General features: G+C 48.7%; 5 protein-coding genes across 5 annotated transcripts; 1 reads left to right on the top strand and 4 right to left on the bottom strand.

Moving 5' to 3' along the window:
- Positions 1-250: 250 nt before the first annotated feature.
- Positions 251-2303, bottom strand: RhiXN_00631 (Isocitrate/isopropylmalate dehydrogenase; the record flags this gene model as incomplete). Its single annotated transcript, XM_043320450.1, has 15 exons — positions 251-292; positions 345-396; positions 452-677; positions 731-788; positions 848-886; positions 949-1029; positions 1084-1212; positions 1272-1331; positions 1385-1528; positions 1579-1698; positions 1748-1788; positions 1839-1875; positions 1927-1989; positions 2050-2115; positions 2172-2303. The coding sequence occupies 15 exons, from the start codon at positions 2301-2303 to the stop codon at positions 251-253; spliced, it is 1290 nt and encodes a 429-aa protein (XP_043179462.1).
- Positions 2304-2760: 457 nt separating this feature from the next.
- RhiXN_00632 (poly(ADP)-ribose polymerase PARP protein) lies at positions 2761-5593 on the bottom strand (the record flags this gene model as incomplete). Its single annotated transcript, XM_043320451.1, has 18 exons — positions 2761-2829; positions 2882-3029; positions 3083-3196; positions 3258-3310; positions 3362-3390; positions 3443-3582; positions 3640-3742; positions 3802-3955; positions 4004-4073; positions 4123-4277; positions 4336-4410; positions 4467-4594; positions 4650-4752; positions 4811-4913; positions 4962-4987; positions 5043-5056; positions 5110-5154; positions 5218-5593. 18 exons carry the CDS (start codon positions 5591-5593, stop codon positions 2761-2763), a joined length of 1905 nt encoding a protein of 634 aa, XP_043179463.1.
- A 633-nt stretch (positions 5594-6226) lies between these two features.
- Positions 6227-7042, bottom strand: RhiXN_00633 (ribosomal protein L16p/L10e; the record flags this gene model as incomplete). The annotated part of the gene is made up of 4 exons (XM_043320452.1): positions 6227-6302; positions 6351-6596; positions 6651-6889; positions 6968-7042. The coding sequence occupies 4 exons, from the start codon at positions 7040-7042 to the stop codon at positions 6227-6229; spliced, it is 636 nt and encodes a 211-aa protein (XP_043179464.1).
- Positions 7043-9060: 2018 nt separating this feature from the next.
- On the top strand, positions 9061-10888 carry RhiXN_00634 (oxidoreductase family, NAD-binding rossmann fold protein; the record flags this gene model as incomplete). Its single annotated transcript, XM_043320453.1, has 11 exons — positions 9061-9094; positions 9154-9161; positions 9218-9319; positions 9374-9477; positions 9533-9576; positions 9631-9690; positions 9744-9923; positions 9976-10084; positions 10140-10323; positions 10389-10571; positions 10637-10888. The coding sequence occupies 11 exons, from the start codon at positions 9061-9063 to the stop codon at positions 10886-10888; spliced, it is 1260 nt and encodes a 419-aa protein (XP_043179465.1).
- A 1557-nt stretch (positions 10889-12445) lies between these two features.
- On the bottom strand, positions 12446-14041 carry RhiXN_00635 (Cyclin, N-terminal domain; the record flags this gene model as incomplete). The annotated part of the gene is made up of 3 exons (XM_043320454.1): positions 12446-12970; positions 13023-13571; positions 13622-14041. 3 exons carry the CDS (start codon positions 14039-14041, stop codon positions 12446-12448), a joined length of 1494 nt encoding a protein of 497 aa, XP_043179466.1.
- Positions 14042-17169: the final 3128 nt, after the last annotated feature.

The raw sequence follows: 17169 nt of genomic DNA on the forward strand, positions 1-17169 counted from the left end.
CCAACTCATGAGGGCAGGGAGCGTTTGGGGGTGTGGCGTAGAAAGTAGTCACTGTTGATAAGAGGTCTCTTAAATGGTGGTTCAAAATATGTGATCTAGTTTCACAACACATCGGCATACATATTCTCAATATATGCGCGTATGTTTGACGTTTTGGTATTCATATCATTTAGTGCTAAAAACAATGCACAAGAAACGATATAGCCCATGATTCATTATATTCATAGGGCCTTTTTATCCAGCCTTCGGATCACAGCTTGGTTTGAGGTTTGAGTTTGGTTTGAAGTTTGGCCTATAATCTCTGTTCAGTCATGGGTTGTGTATTTGTTAAAACCAGCACATACGTTCACAGCATCCATGTATTCGGTGGTAGTGACCCAGTGTTCCCGAGTCATACTATAGCAATGCCTTAGCGTATTCTCAACCACATAAAGAATACAAGGAAGCCTACCTTTTACCGTGAATAGCAAGTGCCAGATCCTTAGTCATGATCCCATCCTTGTCAATGACTTCGGTGCATGAGTCCTCCAACTTCTTGGTAAAAGCCTTGAGCTGATCGTTTCCATCCAACTTCGCGCGGAAAGCGAGTCCACGAGTCCAGGCAAAGATTGAAGCAACCGGGTTGGTTGATGTCTCTTTTCCTTTCTGATGCTCTCGCCAATGACGGGTTACCGTGCCTAGAACCATATTAATTTGCCAGCGTTGACAAACCAAACGTAATTGGACGAACCGTGTGCTGCCTCGGCTTCGATAGTTCCACCGTCAGGAGTGATAAGTTCCGATGTCATCTGAGCGTATAATGCTACGTGAGTATGATTCGAACTCCATGGAGCTATGAAAAACAAACCATTCCGAGAGATCCGAAACCTTGCGCCAAAATATCGGACTACATAGTATCCATAAATAACCTATATAGTAGTCATTCCCGGTGGGTGAACGTCACTATACCTGAACGTCGCCATCGTAGTTCTTGCATGCCCACACAAATCCACCAGAAGACTTAATCGCTTGGGCAACCATGTCATCGATCTGGATCAACAGATTAGCATATATTCGGCTAAATGGTTGTCTAGGCTGCTATACCAAACGGTGTTCGTACCACAGGCCCGCAGCTTCGAATTCCTTTTGGTACTGCTTCTCGTATATTTCTTGGAAAATATCCTTGAAGCGACCGTCGTACTTCTTCAAAATGGTGTTCTTGGTAGACATGTACTACAAATGCAAGATGTCAGGTTACAATACACGCAACAGGGGAAGAGAAGGAGACATACGAGCGGCATCTTCTTTTCCAGTGCCATCTTGAACGATGCATGAGCGAACCCTTGGATGGACTAGTAACTTGAATTTAGTCGGAGTAGCTGGATAAAGTTTTGGAATCGCTGACCTCATCGGTATTGTACATGGCAAGCGCGATACCTGGACTCTCAAAGTCGTAAACATTCAAAGTCGTTGGCTTGCCGCCATCTCTGGGTGTATAGGTAAGCTCAAGCTTCCCTGGCCCAGGGGCGATAAAGTCGGTAGACCTATACTGTGTGGTGTGAATTAACGGTCCAGGTAAAGCAACGCCTGCTATCTTACTTGATCACCAAACGCATGGCGCCCAATAACAATCGGTTTGACCCAGCCGGGGACGGGCTTCGGGATTCGTTCAAGGATGATAGGCTCGCGGAACACAGTGCCGTTCAACAGGTTGCGAATCTATTCTAAGATAAGAGACACATATGAGAGCAATAAACGCAATACGCACGGTTCCGTTGGGGGATCTCCACATTTGCTTGAGTTTGAACTCTGCAGCAAAATCAATCAACTACACAACTGGCGATTAAACAACGTCATACCCTTCACTCGTGCTTCATCGGGCGTAATGGTGGCGCACTATCAATAACTTTAATCGAAATTATCTCATCCAAAAGCTCGATGTCACACCTTGATTCCGACATTGTATTTAGAGATGGCCATAGCCGAATCGACAGTGACTTGATCATCCGTCTGATAAATCGAATGAATAGGCTGGAAGATCTACAAGATGTCATCGAGCAACAGACTTACCGCATCTCGATTCTCCATACCAAGATCGTAGTATTTGATGTCAACGTCCAGATACGGCAAGATGAGCTAGTAGATATTTCAGCTCTGTTGTGACGATCGACACTGCGAGAGTGGCTACCTACCTCCTCCCGGATCTTCTTCCAGATTACACGGGTCATTTCATCGCCATCCAACTCGACGACCGGGTTGGAGACTTTGATACGCTCATACGAGCCTGTGGATGCATCTGTTGGGACAGTTGGAGCGTTAGACATTGTGCGACAAGCACAAGGTGGTAGTAGAGTCCAGCGTTGAAATCAGCTTACAACGCTGCACCATGCTTCCGGCCCAAGCATACCGTGTTGGGGAGGGCAGGGAATAGCGTGACACTCGTGCGGCACGATAAATTCCGAGCATGTTATCGTTGAATGAGCACACGCGGTCGAGGATAGAGGATCAAGACAAGTTTGGTCGGGGCAATGATGCTGGCGACTGGAGTTCCCAAATAAGTCTTCAGTTCTGGTCGGACCTGTTCGGGCCGGCGATATGATCTGATATGTCCGATTGATGTTTATTAAGAAATCAGAAGTATTACGCGCATTTATAGTATCAAAATAAATAATGTCATTAAAGCACACCAAGTGGGCGAAAGACATACAAGAAACATAATATACAATGGAGAAATGGAACCGCCTTAAAGACTTTTCAAGCACAGGCCGCCAGCCCAAATTTTTAGTGGTATTTCATGTCCACCATCAACAAGTACCGCACACGGATTTGGTTAGGGGAGTATACAATATACTAAACATGAATAATTAGTCCACTGTTCAATTGGTGTCAAGCGTATGCTTACCTCGTTATATTGCAGCCATGCGCCAGGCGGCTTAAGTTGCTTTAGTCCACCTTTTGGCATAACCACCCCCTTGAGATCTTCTCGGTCCAAGGCATCAGAACAATCTTGCCATTCGCCGGGCTGGGCTTTTCCGACACCCTTGGTTGCACTATTGATAAGGGTTAGCATAAAAGGTATTTTTTGAAAACCCATGAACCCCACATTTTGCCATTATTCTTGCTGTTCTGGTCGGCATAGTAGTCGGAATCATTCAATTCAAGGTATGGCTTTACGGCCACCTCGCAAAGCAGCATAATACCAATATTTTTACTTTGTCTAATAAGATAAGAACCAGTTAGCCAAATACAAGGGAAATTGATAGCAAGTAATAGCTAACCCAGCATGACAGTAATTTGCCGATTTACTGAAGGCGTCGGCAAAGTACACACCCTAAATCGAATAAATTGAATATTGTTTCACTTGAGAGTTGGATGTACTGACCTTGCCGAACATGTATCCGGTTACGGGTGCTAAAATATCGTTGGTTCAGCTGGGTTAGGATGGAATTTATTCGAAACTTACCTTCAGGAGGTGCGATGCGCAAACCTTGTTTCAAAATACCTGCAAAATTGGTGCTACGTGATCCATGCCAAAGCAGCATCTTTTCTCCATCCTTGAGATCTCCCCACCCAGCGTTGTTCCAGTTTTCGGTCTCGCCATGGCTGGTAGCATGATTATGTATGAGTTGAAGTAGGTATAGAACAAAGAGCTCTGCTTACCGTTCGACCCGGAATAGGTTTCTCAGACTAGTCTTATAATTCGAGTGAGTAGCACCGTGAGTACCAGTCATGTAGTCAGCAATGGTGCTCCATTCCTTGCTGCCTGAAGGTAGATAGTTTTTGAGCCAAATGACGAGATGAATTCAGCGAATTATTTCGTACCTCGGGCAACAGGGTCAATAAACTTGAGATCCAATGAACGCATGTTAGCATCAAGTGGGTTGACAGGATTTCCGTCCGCGTCCCTGGGGCGGCTATCGGACATGATTTTGTTCGCAATCTCCATGTCGCCTAATGCGTCCACAAGCTCGAGTTCCTATAAAAGAGATGAGTTGAGTGCCGAATAAAGGCAGAAGGAACCAACAACCCTCTTGAGGATCTCGGGACGATCGATAATAGTAGGATGACGACGACCAAACGAGTGAGGAATGACCCTGTTCTAGTTAGTCTAAATATACGGTGTTCAACATATAGTATTCTTACGAGTAGTAAGCATTCGTTAGATCAATGCAAGCTTGTCGTTGTCCGCCGTGCTCTGCAGCCTTGGCGCCATTTGGCTCAGCAAGCACTTCAGCGATACCTTTCAGGGCGGTAAACCCGTTCAGAATGGTGGATTTAGCGAGCTTTCCCAATGGCAGCTAGATAACTATGCGTCAATTTTTCATGAAGGAAAGCATTCATTCATGTAAGACTGACCTTGTTTGCATCATAGTTCATTTCGGACAGTGCCGCCTGGATAAGGCTAGCCGAGAATATCAAGCTTGCAAGATCCTTTAGGATACAAGAAATTAGACCCGGCTGGATCGAAAAGTGACTGTAACACTCACGAGTAACTCGGCTCCAAGCGTGGGTTCTGGGGTCTTTGCGCGAGGACCATCCTCATCTTTGGCTTTTCCTTTACCATTGTCTTCCTCATCGTCATCTCCATATGCACGCTCAAGCCACATGTATTTTCCTAGAGCATAATATGTTCACAGCTATGCATCAAGACTAGTCATTTGAATACATACCCTTTTTAGGCTGCATGGTTTTACGGTTGCTCCAGTCGGTCCCGGCTTTACTTTTGAACTGTTTCAGAAATTCTTGGGCTGCTCGATCAGGCGACCAGGGGCCCTGGTGTCAAACCCGGTTCAGCCAGCTCTGGAAGGGAGTAGCGACCGGGGAAGCACACCTTGTCTTGTGATGATCCACTCTCTCCCACTCGCCCCCAGCGTACGTGAAGAGACACTGAATTCTTATCTTTAGAAGGATGCAAAAGTTGAATAACGTAGAATCTAAAGAAATGGTTAGTGGATTGAGAGTGCTCTCAGAAAAGGGCTTACTTGTTGTTGTTATTCATTGCGTCAGTCTGCAATCATGGTCAATACTTGCATCACTATGTTAATTGCACAGGCACAAATTACCTGATTCAACATGGCTATTGAATTTTTATTTAGAAAGTTGTATAAACACTAAATAAAGGCACCTCACCATCCCAAATTTCACCCTGGTCGTCCACATAAACTTGATGGGTGGCTATTACAGTTGTCTCAGACGTTTGAACCAATTGCGGAACAGAATATAATATCGGAAACTCACAAACGAGGTGAGGCGACAATGGGTCGACCGGTGCGGCACCCCGTTTCAGAACGGAGACCATCTTTGCAGGAGGCTCGGGGGTTTTACTCTTGGGGGGAGTAGCATCCTTTGCGTCGGTTTGGGCTTGAGCACTCCCTGACGCATCGTTGGGAGTTGTGGCAGATGTGGAGTCGGCCATGTCAGCATCGTCGTCGTCATCGGCAGCCTCTTTGGCGGCGCTTTTCTTGGTGCGTTTGGTGGTACTGCGACTGGCTGGCTTTGAAGTATCGGCCGTGTCGTCCTGCGTGTCAGTATCGGCCCGAGTCGCTTCTTTGACGCCGGGGCCTTCTTCGTCGGTCTGACTTGGAGGCAGGCGCAGTTGCCGTTGTCGTGTCATTCGCAGCTGGGTATCAGTGGCATCTGTACTGGCGAGCCGCCGCCGCCTTGGCCGAAGAACGTGTGGTGCGGGCCATAATATAGAAAGAGACCAAGTGTCGCACAAGATAGAAAGAGGGCGGGATCGATTGTGGTTTGTGTTAGATAGCCGCCCAGCTATTATAGGCCGAAGTCCAGGGGAGTCAACATGCACCGGTCAGAATCACCGCAATGTTATGTTAGCGCGGTTTCAATGACGGCTCCGCAGGGCGCATTCGGACCCTGATCAGACAGGCACGAAGCAACCAATGAATGATGCAATATCAGGAATCAGGATGACTCCTCGCTTCTGCACACATGTTGGTTTCTCGGTCACCCAAACAAGGAATGTAAAATGCAGTTATATTGAATTAATGTATCATGTATTACCGAGTAACTTTGCTAGAAAACCAAAGCTACTCCTGTGAGCACCCGAAGGCACACAACAAGAAAGTTCATCTTTCCCCCGTTTCCCTTAACCAATGCCCACTAGAACAAGGCATTGTAATGAATATGAGGGATGAAAGCTCATGAAGCATCTCAAGGAACACACAAACGTCACACACAATCCACCAAATCAATACACGTACAAATCAGAATGCGAGGTACAAAGCACTCAAGCGCGGAGCTGGTTGCGGAGGTTGGTCTCCAAGTTGCCCCTCGGGCGGATGTACTGGACGTAGGCACCATCCCTACAGCCTTGTTAGTTCACATTGATCAGCCAATACGTCATCACTTACTGGAGCACACGCTTCTCCTCCTTCAACCTGAGGTACTCCTCCTTGTTGACGTTGGTGAAACCCCACTTGCGGCTGATGATGATCTTTTGACGACCGGGGAACTTGTAGCGAGCACGGCGGAGAGCCTCCATTACAACAGCGGCATTGGATTCCTTGGTACGGATGGAAAGGATGATCTGGCCGATGTTGACACGGGCGACAGTGCCGTATGGCTTGCCCCACGCACCACGCATACCGGTTTGGAGACTGCGACAAGAATAAGGAATTGTCCCACCCGATCAGGAGGAAACGAAAACTCACCGATCCGCCCCGGCACAGGACAACATCTTGTTAATGCGGATAACATGGAAAGGATGTACGCGCACACGCAAGTGGAACGAATCCTTTCCGGAGGTCTTCGTCACGTACTTGTTGGCGCAAATACGGGCGGCTTCCAGAGCTTCGGACGATAGCTGTTCGTACTCATCCGAGACCAAGTGGGCGCAGAAGGGGAAGTCATCGACCGAGGCACGCTTGCGACCAAGATCGAAAATACGGATCTAAAATATTCCCAAGAAATTACTCAGCAAAATTAAACTAAACCCTATCCATGACGGACTCGCCTTGGGGTCGGGGACACCACGGTTGTACCTCGACTTGGGGTACGGCTTGTTCTTGCAGTAGCGGTAGCAGCGAGCGGGACGGCGACCCATTGTTAATTCTGCAACTCATCCGTCAGAATTTTGCCACCACAAGTCCATCCACAAAGCAGATAGCAATCCACTCCCAACACCCTCGATTTTCCATCCAATTCTCTTCTCTTTCAATCAATGCGGTACGTACAGTTTACAGGAGTCAATAGAAAGGGGATTGTGCCGCGCTGGCAACGTACTCACCGTTTTATATGTCGTGGACGTTTTGCTGACTGAGATTCTTCCGACCTCTGCTGACTGATTTCCGACGCCGGCCCTGAGCATGATGCCTCCACTCTGACAAATCAGCTAGCCGGCGCTTGGGCAAGATCCACTCCGCATACAACCACCTTGCTCGGCTGTGGCACTCCGAATGAGGGCAAATCTCTCGATTGAACGTGTCAGAGGACACTAGAATATGCTGAATACAGGCCTTCGCCGACTATACGATTTCCTATGATCCATCGAACTGCGTAAGGTGGACTTGACTTACAAAGGTGTGTATACGTGCTCTTCAAGACAGGGACTGAGTCATCAAAGCTGCTCTCACCAACCGAGTCCCAGCCATTCCACCGGGTTCCTATAGGACTTCCTGAAATTCAAACTGTGTCGGAATTGGTTCTTTCCCTATTGTGCGGTCACAATAGATGAACTCCTTGCAACAGGATCATATTATATATAAATGTCAATTTTACACATAGTATGAGCACCATTTATCCGCACCGCTCGCACAATAAAGTAGGAACAGTAATGTGGGAAGGATGCAATATCGGCTCCCTATATCCTGGACCAGAGACACAGCTAGGGATCCCAGATCGCACTAAAGGTCATAAAAACCGGCACATTTGTCGCCCGTGGCCAGTGTCTCGTGGACAGTCGTTTCCGCATGCCCGGAGACCCGTCAAAAGCCCAACTTTAATCTCACGTGCGAGAAAGGAGCAAGAGTGGAATTAAGGTACTGAGTTTTCTAGCCCATGGCTCCAAGTAATTAATATACAAAAGCGATTCACCTGGTCCAATTTTTTCAAAAAATTGAGTTGTGCTTGGCTTTCTACGGAACTCATGTCTTTGTAATGACGCTGAGAGCTACAAGTTAAAGATCGGTCAAAGAAGAACACCTATTTAGGTCGCACTGTCAGCGCTTGCAAGTTACTCCTAATAATGTAATTCAAAGTTTATGGAGATTCAATGCCGCATCACGATCCAACGCGTCTCCAGGAGTCGATGGCTAACTATTGGATTCCTATGCTCATCCCGGCCCCAACTCCAAGTGACTATCTCGGTTGCGACGCAGCTTTGACGACATTTTAATCAGGAACAGGGTGGATTCACCGCTTGCGGCAACCCCGATATCACGTACATCACTCGTCGGTATTGCCACTAGGTTTGTCTTGACCATCCTTGTCTGGACCGTATTTCACCTGTCACGCCTCGGTCACGGTTCGGGGTGATAAAAACACGTTGTCTCACCAAGTTGAAGGTTGATGGGATGGCCAAAGGTAGAAGGGTAATATGATCTGAATAGAGGCTGTGGGATTCAAATTCCGGCTCGTGGATCACGTCCTTAATCCTATTCGGCCTCGACCCACCCTAGGGTGTCCGTTATTGGTCAAGATTGTGAAGGTATAGGCCTAGCGAGTACGGATTTGGCAAGAGGTCTATGGGCGATAGGCAGCCTACACAGCCCACAAGATCGACCCTCGGCAGGCTCCTGTTTCAAAATTCAAGAACCACAAAAACTCCACATGACATAAGGTTGAGATATCTACTTGCAGAGATGTGAGAGCGCTAGAAAGATGTGACCGGATATAGATGGTTGAACTATTCTTAACCTATCATTTCCAGCATTTGCGTTGAATGACGGCCCGCCATGTCAAGCGCCAAGGGCACGTGCCGGCTCCGCCGGCCCGACTGGCCGGGCAAACTCACACTAGAGTGCGCTTGATGGCGGGCCATAAATATGCGCCGAGATTAAAGCCAACAAACTAGCAACCACGTTCTACCACACACGTTCATCGCAGCACCTTTTCATCTATATCATGGCTGAGCAAAAGAAATTGGACGTTCTTATGTGTAAGTGGTCGTCGTTTGCAGTGTTCTTCAGTCCAATTGAGCATATGCGCAATCAACAGGCGGTACTGTGAGTACATCACCCTATACAATCGCTTCCGGATTCTCATTCTATCACTATCACAGGGAGAGTACACTACGGGATGGACGGGCTCCGGAGCATCCAAATCCGACAAGAAAGTTGGAGTCGTTGGGCTCACGCTCTTCGATCTTCGCCGATTGGGCAAGGTAGGGGCGCATATTAGCATAGGGTATCACTTATTTCAATAAATTTGGGCTCAGGTCGATAAACTTGGCATGGTTGGAGTCTCTGGAGGTAAATTCCCGGCCATTCGCCAACATCTGGACGAGAAGATCGGTCAAGTTTACAAGGATCTAGATTTGACGTGAGTGTTCGCCTCTACGCGGCCAGCCTCCTGACTAACATTGTATGCAACTTAGGTTTACATCCTATCCCGAAGAAAACAAGACTGACCCAGAGGCTTGTACGTTCCGTCGTTTGATTCCCAATATTCGGTGATTTACCGAGATCTCAACAGACAAGGCCGCGATCGACGCTCTCGAGCCTGGTGCTGCGGTCATCATATTCACTCCCGACAGTGAGCAAGCTTTTTGCTTTGATATTCATCTTTCGATTCAAATATTTGCATAGGTACCCACTATCCTATCGCCAAGTACGCTATCGAACGCAAGCTTCACGTATTGGTCACCAAGCCCGCGACACAACTACTCACTCATCACAATGAACTGATCACCCTCGCAGAAAAGAACGGTGTTATATGCTGGGTCGAGCACCACAAGCGCTATGATCCTGCGTATTCCGATGCGCGCGGTAGGTTTTGTGAGATGTGGAAGCATAGTCATGAAACTCATTCCCTACAAAGGTCGCGCCGCCGCTCTCGGCGAATTCAACTTCTTCAGCGCGTGGATGTCTCAACCCAAGTCACAATTGGAGACCTTCCGTGCATGGGCAGGAAAGGATTCTGATATTAGGTTCGCGCCTTGACGCCACCTCCGCACCAAAGTTAGACTTATGCCCATATTTCAGCTATTATCTGTCCTCTCATCATATCGATATCTGCGCGTGGATGTTACAAGACAAAGCATACCCTACTCGCGTTGTTGCATCGGCTGCAACCGGTATCGCAACTTCGGAGCCTTACAACTGTGTCCCCCAAACGGAAGACACTATCACCCTTTTGGTAGACTGGCAATCGTACAGTTCCCCCAAGGTCAGTTGGATCTGACACATGATCCGAATGGGTATCTGAACCCAAGCTCGTAAATCATATTCTAGCACAAGGGAACTGGTGTCTATACCGCCTCGTGGACCGCGCCATTGGGAGCAGGTATTCACTCGGCACAACATTTCCACTATATGGCGGAGAAGGGAGACATTCACGTCGACCAAGCGCATCGCGGCTACGACGTCACTGTTGACGGTGCTGGAATTACTTGGTATAATCCTTTCTATATGAAGGTTAGTGGCCTTTGCTCGATGACTGACCGCTCCTGCTCATTTGTACAAATTTGGTAATATTCTAGTACACACCTTCCGAAACCGGTCACTTTGACGGCCAGCGGGGTTACGGCTATATCTCTATCGAGAAATTTATCGATGGTGCACGTCTCGTAAACTCTGGTGGCGCCAAACCTGAGGACTTTGACAAACAAGGCTTCCCTACGATCCGTAACACTGTCCTCACGACCGCGATCCTCAACGCCGGGCGCATTAGTCTGGATGAGAAGCGAGCAGTCTTCATCGAGAAGAAAGGCGATGAGTGGACCCTCGTCTAGGAGTAATGGTGCGTTGAAAACCACCATGTGCAGCAGGAGCATTCGTTCGCGCATGTAAACTATCTATTTGTTCTTGGTTGCCAGTGAATACAAAAGAGTGTAGTCAAGTAGCTTCGGCGCCTAGCGGAGTTAACCCTGGTAAACAGTCTGCCATAGCTATTAGGGGTCATAAGAGAAATTACGAGCAGTCGTGCCATCATCCTGCATGCGTCTGTTATGCCTAAGCTTTCATCAGAGCTATTGCGATCACGGCCGGACCGAGATTATTGCGACTAACTGTGTGAAGGGCGCCTCCAATTTTTGAAACCACTCCTCCTTATTGGCGCGTTGGGGCGTGAAAATAGTCGGGATTATAATCTAAAGATTCGGGTACTCAAAGGTACGTGTGACTGAGTTGATTCGTGAGATTGGGCCCCGTAGGTGGATCCGATACTACTCGCTTGGTCGATCCCCCCCGAAATTACGAAAGTGATTACTACTCAGCGGTGAGCCCGAAAATTCAAGTAGGGGATGGAGGGGGATGATGCTTCAACCGAGGGATTTCGCGGAACTATGGCCCCGGAAAGCAGGGGCGAGGCATGTTGGGAATATTGAGTCTATGATTCCATCATGAGGTAGGGAGTTTGGTTCTCTTGGGGGGAAAGAGTCTGTATAGCGTAAACATCTGTTCTATTCCATCATCTAACAGCCCTAGAATCCTGGAATGTAAAGATAAATTGATAGAAGCTGTATATACCTTGCTGCGTGCATATAGTCATGTGTCGCTGTGGGTGTTCCTTATCGGTGGCTGAGCTTACATACATGACCGCTTGATTAGACTCTCACAGTTCGGAGCCTTTCTCAAGCCGAGGTACCTTGCTGTCATTTCGTTTGATCACACGATGGTTTGCATTGCATCTAAACCGTCCATTAGACAACCTGGATATGACACACAAGGAAGGATGTATAGTTTGACAACTGATAGGAACAGAGGTGGTAGCAAACCCTCGCAAGCAACGGACTATTACAGTGCAACCAACGCAAAAAAAAAGGTGCGTTTAAATAAAGAATAACAATGCGAAAGGTCGACACCGCCGCAAGGAGTTCGAATAGCTAACGTAGAAGGGATGTGGTGAACGGAAGTGATGATGTGAGCACAGTGGGATCGAAAACAAAGTACGACAGGATGGTAATTGCACGAGTGAAGGAAAGATGAAAGGACTGTCCAAATTCAGCGACCGATAACAGAGGACCGATGCGAAAATAGCTGCACAATCATATACCACCCTGCCACCCAGCTCAGTCCGCGAGCAGTATGGGTCCGTGTAGTATAGAAGACGGAGCAACCTTGTTGGGTTCAGAAGATCAATGAGACAATGGAAAGTGAGATGCATGCTGGTGTAAAAGTTGCAGAGTAGAAAAACCGGTTGTCAAATCGTGCGTGTATGATAGTACAGTGTGGCAAGTTGAGCACGGAGAGCGATGATAAAATTGAGATAGTAACACATGACCGGAACGAAAAGAGTCGACAAGGCGGGACGAAGTAAATGTACGTTGAGCGCGGGGGAAACGTGTCGTTTATCCTCTTGACGCGTTCAAATCTGAAAGCGCTGATCGTTGCTGCCCGTAAAGGATACTAAACTGCCCAGGGGCAGCAAAGTGCATCGAAGTATCCTGATCGTACGACTTGAAGACGTTGACATGTTGTGCGGTCATACCCGAAGGGATGTTCTCCTTGTCCTGAGCGTTTGGCGCGTTGACTGGGTGCAGCGGGAACATTGGGGTGTGAGGCGTAATGGGCATCTCATCATCGGTCTCCGAGCAGCTGCTCGGAGTGCTGATATCCGAAGTGTTACTGCACACAGACATCGGCCGGTTGGAGAGGGGTTGGCGAAGGGGAGTGACAGGAGCAAGAACGGGGATGGGGGTAAAGTCAAAGCGACCGCCGTTGAGGTAGAATCTGACAGTCTTGGCCGATGCATTGGAAAAGTAGGACGGATTGTACTTGTCCACAAGAACCGGGGAGATCTCTTGTATCCGGGTCGAGTAGAGCTCGTCCAACACACGAACCGCCTCGAGGATCTCGGGGGTCATCTCGTGAGCCTATGCCATGTTAGCGGTCGGAACAGTACAGAAAAGAGGGAAAAGGACTCACTCGTCGAGCCTTGCCGAGTACGTGACGCCCCAAAAGCAATGAGGCGTTGGCTAGCACCGAAGGGGGGAAATCAACAAACTCGCGGTAGAACAGTGTGGTCTCCATGATGAAGCGGGCAACGTGCTGTGTCTCGGTGTCCTCGAAACACACGCTCGTGCATGCAATACGGAGCCATGCTTCAGCGGTCGGGTGACCGACGGTCCATTGGATGGTCGCCAGCACATGTCCTTCCATTTGGATAAACGCGGACTCGTCATAAGTGCCTCGGCACATCTGGTGCAAATCCTGAACAGTGGGGACCCGGTCCTTTGCGTCCTCGAATTTGGCAGCAATCCAGAGCGCAGAGCAGCCGACAAGCTGGTAGTGCTTCTTGTAGACAACTCGCCTAGAAACATATCGGTCGACGATGTTCATAGCGAGATAGAGCGTCTCTGGTCGAAGGCGAAATTGGACATGGACTTCGATAAGAAAGTCAACCAGGCAAGGTCGCATTTCCCATTGAAGTTCAGGCTGCATATCCATAGCTGCGGCCGAGGACATGGTGCGTTTCTAAAATTCATCTTAGCCAAGATGTTGATACGGTTAGGGATATAACGAACCTCCATATCGAGCATATATTCCATAACCTCTTCGCGGTACTCCTCCTCCAATAGTTTCTTGATGTCTCTGGACAACGCGTTGAGCTGGATGGTTCGCTGGCGTTTGAGAACATCGACAGATGAAGTAGGGGAGAGGGCACGACGTTGGGTTGTTTGTGTCGAGGAAGAGGGTCGATTTTTCCCAATACCGTTCGGAGATCCATGGGAGCTAGCCATAGACGGGCGCTTGGCCTTGGAATAGTGGGGGTTTCGAGAGGGCCTGTTGGAGATGGTGGAAGTGGCCTTCATATTGAATGAGTCGAGCGGCTGTGTTGCAGATTTTACAATAGGATGAGCATGATTAGCGCCAGGGCGAGCGTCCGGGCAAGTGAGCGAGGGCGCAGACGAAGCGGTGGTAAGGGGTGGGAAAACAGTCAGCATGGTGATCGTTAATTATTATGTGCTTGTAAGTAAGGACTGAATATTAGGGAGTGGAAGGGTAGCGAAAGCAAGTGTTGATACAGGGATTAAACAGAACAAAGTGACAGACAAAACGAAAGAAAGGCCGAGTGGTAGGCAAGAGATGGGGGTGCACATGCACCCCATCATATTCTTATACGGCTTTGGATAGGGGTAGGAGGATAGGAGGCAAGGGTGGAGGGGAAATGCAAATGCACGTGGATGGATGGAGAAATAAATTTGTGCCGAAGAAAGTGGGGGGAGGGGGGGGGAGAAGAAAAAAAGGCGGGGAAAGGAAGGAAAAGACTCACCAGTAAATGTAATCTGTGGGTGTTACTGCGGTATATATGTGGATGGGCAATTATCTAAGAGCAGCAGTCAAGCGGTCCGAGATAATTGTGGGATATGGGTGTGCTGTTGTGGGTTTAATATAGAGGAAGAGAAGTAAAGAGTGAAGTCAGTGCCTGCGCCGAAGAGACTGGTCGGATGGGCGGATGGGTGATGTCGAGAGGAAGAGAAGGAGGGTGGGGCAACGATGCTCGTATCCGAGCAACGGCTATGGATGTATGCAGAGGGCGACTAGCAGGGGCAACACAACGTTGCCTGTGCTAGGCCAAGCGACTATAGGGAGGAGAGATTGCTTGCCCCAGCCTCGACCCAGGCTTTTCAAAACCACAGACCCAGCAGGCTGGAATACACGCAGACACTGCCAGCTCAGGGCTCAATGTGAAGGGTGTGACCACCAAGTCACTATGACGTTGGTGTGTCACGTGCCTGCCACCTTTCTCTTCATTGGACCGCATTTTTGCCATCCCCTCTCGGACGCAGCAGCTACCGGAGAAGGATGGTCGATCGGACGGAGAAACAGCACGCGATGAAAGCGTGCGAAAAAACAAAAACAAGAATGGAAATAAGTGTGTGTGTAGTGGAAAAGCACCTACCTCGATCACACGAATGGGAATGGAGCAGGAGTAGGATTGAGGGTGATTTCGAGGCAGAGGAGTCCGATCTAGAAATATAACGATGCGAGGCGCATTGTTCGTGAGCACTCGGTCTTTCGATCACACCAACAAGTGAATATGATGGTCCAAGACTCGACACAGACCCATCCAATCGCCACCATTCCATCTTGTGCACATCCGAATAATAACGGAGCGGAGATAACTCACGATTAGAACAAGCAGCGCGCAACACAACACAAATGAATGAGTGCGTTGGCGATTGTGTGGCAAATTTTTGTCTAACAACAAGGCTGTTTGAGCGCCGGTAACGAGCAAGCGATGTATGGATACTCACAGGCGAGTCTGAAATTGAACGCAGTAACGACGCGAAATTGCCAAACTTGTAGAGACTATGCCGAGGGGACAGGAAAAGGTAATAGTAATGAGTGACTAGTAAGTTGGATAGGGAAGACAGCAGAGTATTGGAGAGGAGAGATGAAGCGAAAAGGAAAGAAAAGAAAAGGAAGAGGACTAGTTATAAGAGAGGATATAAAATGGCGGGGTATGAATGAATGTAGGGGTTTGGAGCGGCACGTGTAGTGCAGACAGGGATAAGAGGGGAACCAGTCGAAAGCCGGATGACGATGCTCGACTCGGAGGCCTGCTGACGAATCTGGTAGATCGTCGTTGAGCGCGGGCGACTGGTGGATACGTTGGCGACGGAGACGGTCAAGTAAACGTCGCAACGGTGTGGAGGGCAGTAGTGGAGGGAAAGCAAGGGCCTGAGCCGTGCAGAAAGGAATTCACCTCGGCTGTAGGGAGTATCCTGAATACCCCGGCTTCGTTCCAGGAGCGGTGTGTCAGGTACACGAGTGGTCGCCCTCGAGGATACGCTTTTACGCCCACACAATTATTATAAATTGCTTCCGGTCCTCTCTCTCAACCTCCACCAGCTCAAGCACACCTCTGTTCTTAACTTCCATCCTACAGCCACCATTCCTCCCCGAGTCACTTCTCCCCTAGCTTGTCCAGATCTAAGCATCCTATCTCGTGGGCGTATTCGCTCCTCTATATTCGGCAGTCCAGGCTAGGGCCATTACCATTCACTCATTTGATGTCGCACCTATGGCGTCTATCTGCGCTATCTTCCTATTCCATCAACAGCTTTGTTATGCAAGAAGCGCTCGCTAGGGACGCTGAAGTCTGTGATGAAGCATGTGACGAACCGCAGGGAGGGTACAACGAGGGTGCATATGGGTCGAAACCCTGGATCCCTCCCTAGCTCATCGCTCATTCTCCCATACACTGCACCCTCGTAAGTATTGATTAAGATGGATAACCTCTCTCCTAGGAAAGAACCACGGCCAAGTTGACCGACCAATTCGTCAAGTCAGTCGCTAATCACCGGGCGTTCGCTGGCTCCCTACATCTGCCCCCCGCCCTAGATGACCCGAGTCAACGATCGCTCGGCCACTGTGAAGGACCTGGCGACTCTCACAGAATCACAATCGATGGTCTTGATTCTATGCGGCAATGGCTTCTCTCTGCCATCCGCGCGCTTTCGTAACACACAGGGTTCTCACTATATAAATTTTCAGCATAAATGCTCTAAAGTTTTGCGCTATCCCAACAGCCAATGGTACCCGGTCTCCCCCATTGCTCCCCGCACTCGCAGGCCTCCCACCTAACCCTCCGTGAAATAGACGCCGGCAACCGACCAATCCGGCAGTCCAAGTCGTGCTTCCCGCTACCCGAAGCGGCAATCAAACAAACCTTGCCAGCCATAAATTTAAATTTAATCTGGTTGGAAATCGACAGCTGGACATAACTTTTCTATTCGTGCTTTGCCTTTTGGAAGAACAGAAGGTTGGCCTCAGAGCGCATCATAGCCAAGCGTTAGCACACGGGTAACTACATGCGTTCTATCGTGATTTTTCGGCGTTTAGTGTACGAGTTTGCGCTTGGCTCTCTAATTCCATATATTTATTGCAATGCGAATTTAGGAGGTCTAGCCTCAATCACCGGATCCTACGCGTGCGCCCCTCCGTTCGACCAATTCCTTAAAGCATGATATTCGATTTTGTTTTATTCAAGAGACCAACCGACCCTTTCACCAAAGGGGGCCCTATAGCCGCTAGAAAACGCTAGACAGGGGGTTCCTAATGTGTG

The sequence above is a fragment of the Rhizoctonia solani genome, chromosome 4 (assembly GCF_016906535.1).
Source record: "Rhizoctonia solani chromosome 4, complete sequence".
Lineage (NCBI taxonomy): Eukaryota > Fungi > Basidiomycota > Agaricomycetes > Cantharellales > Ceratobasidiaceae > Rhizoctonia > Rhizoctonia solani.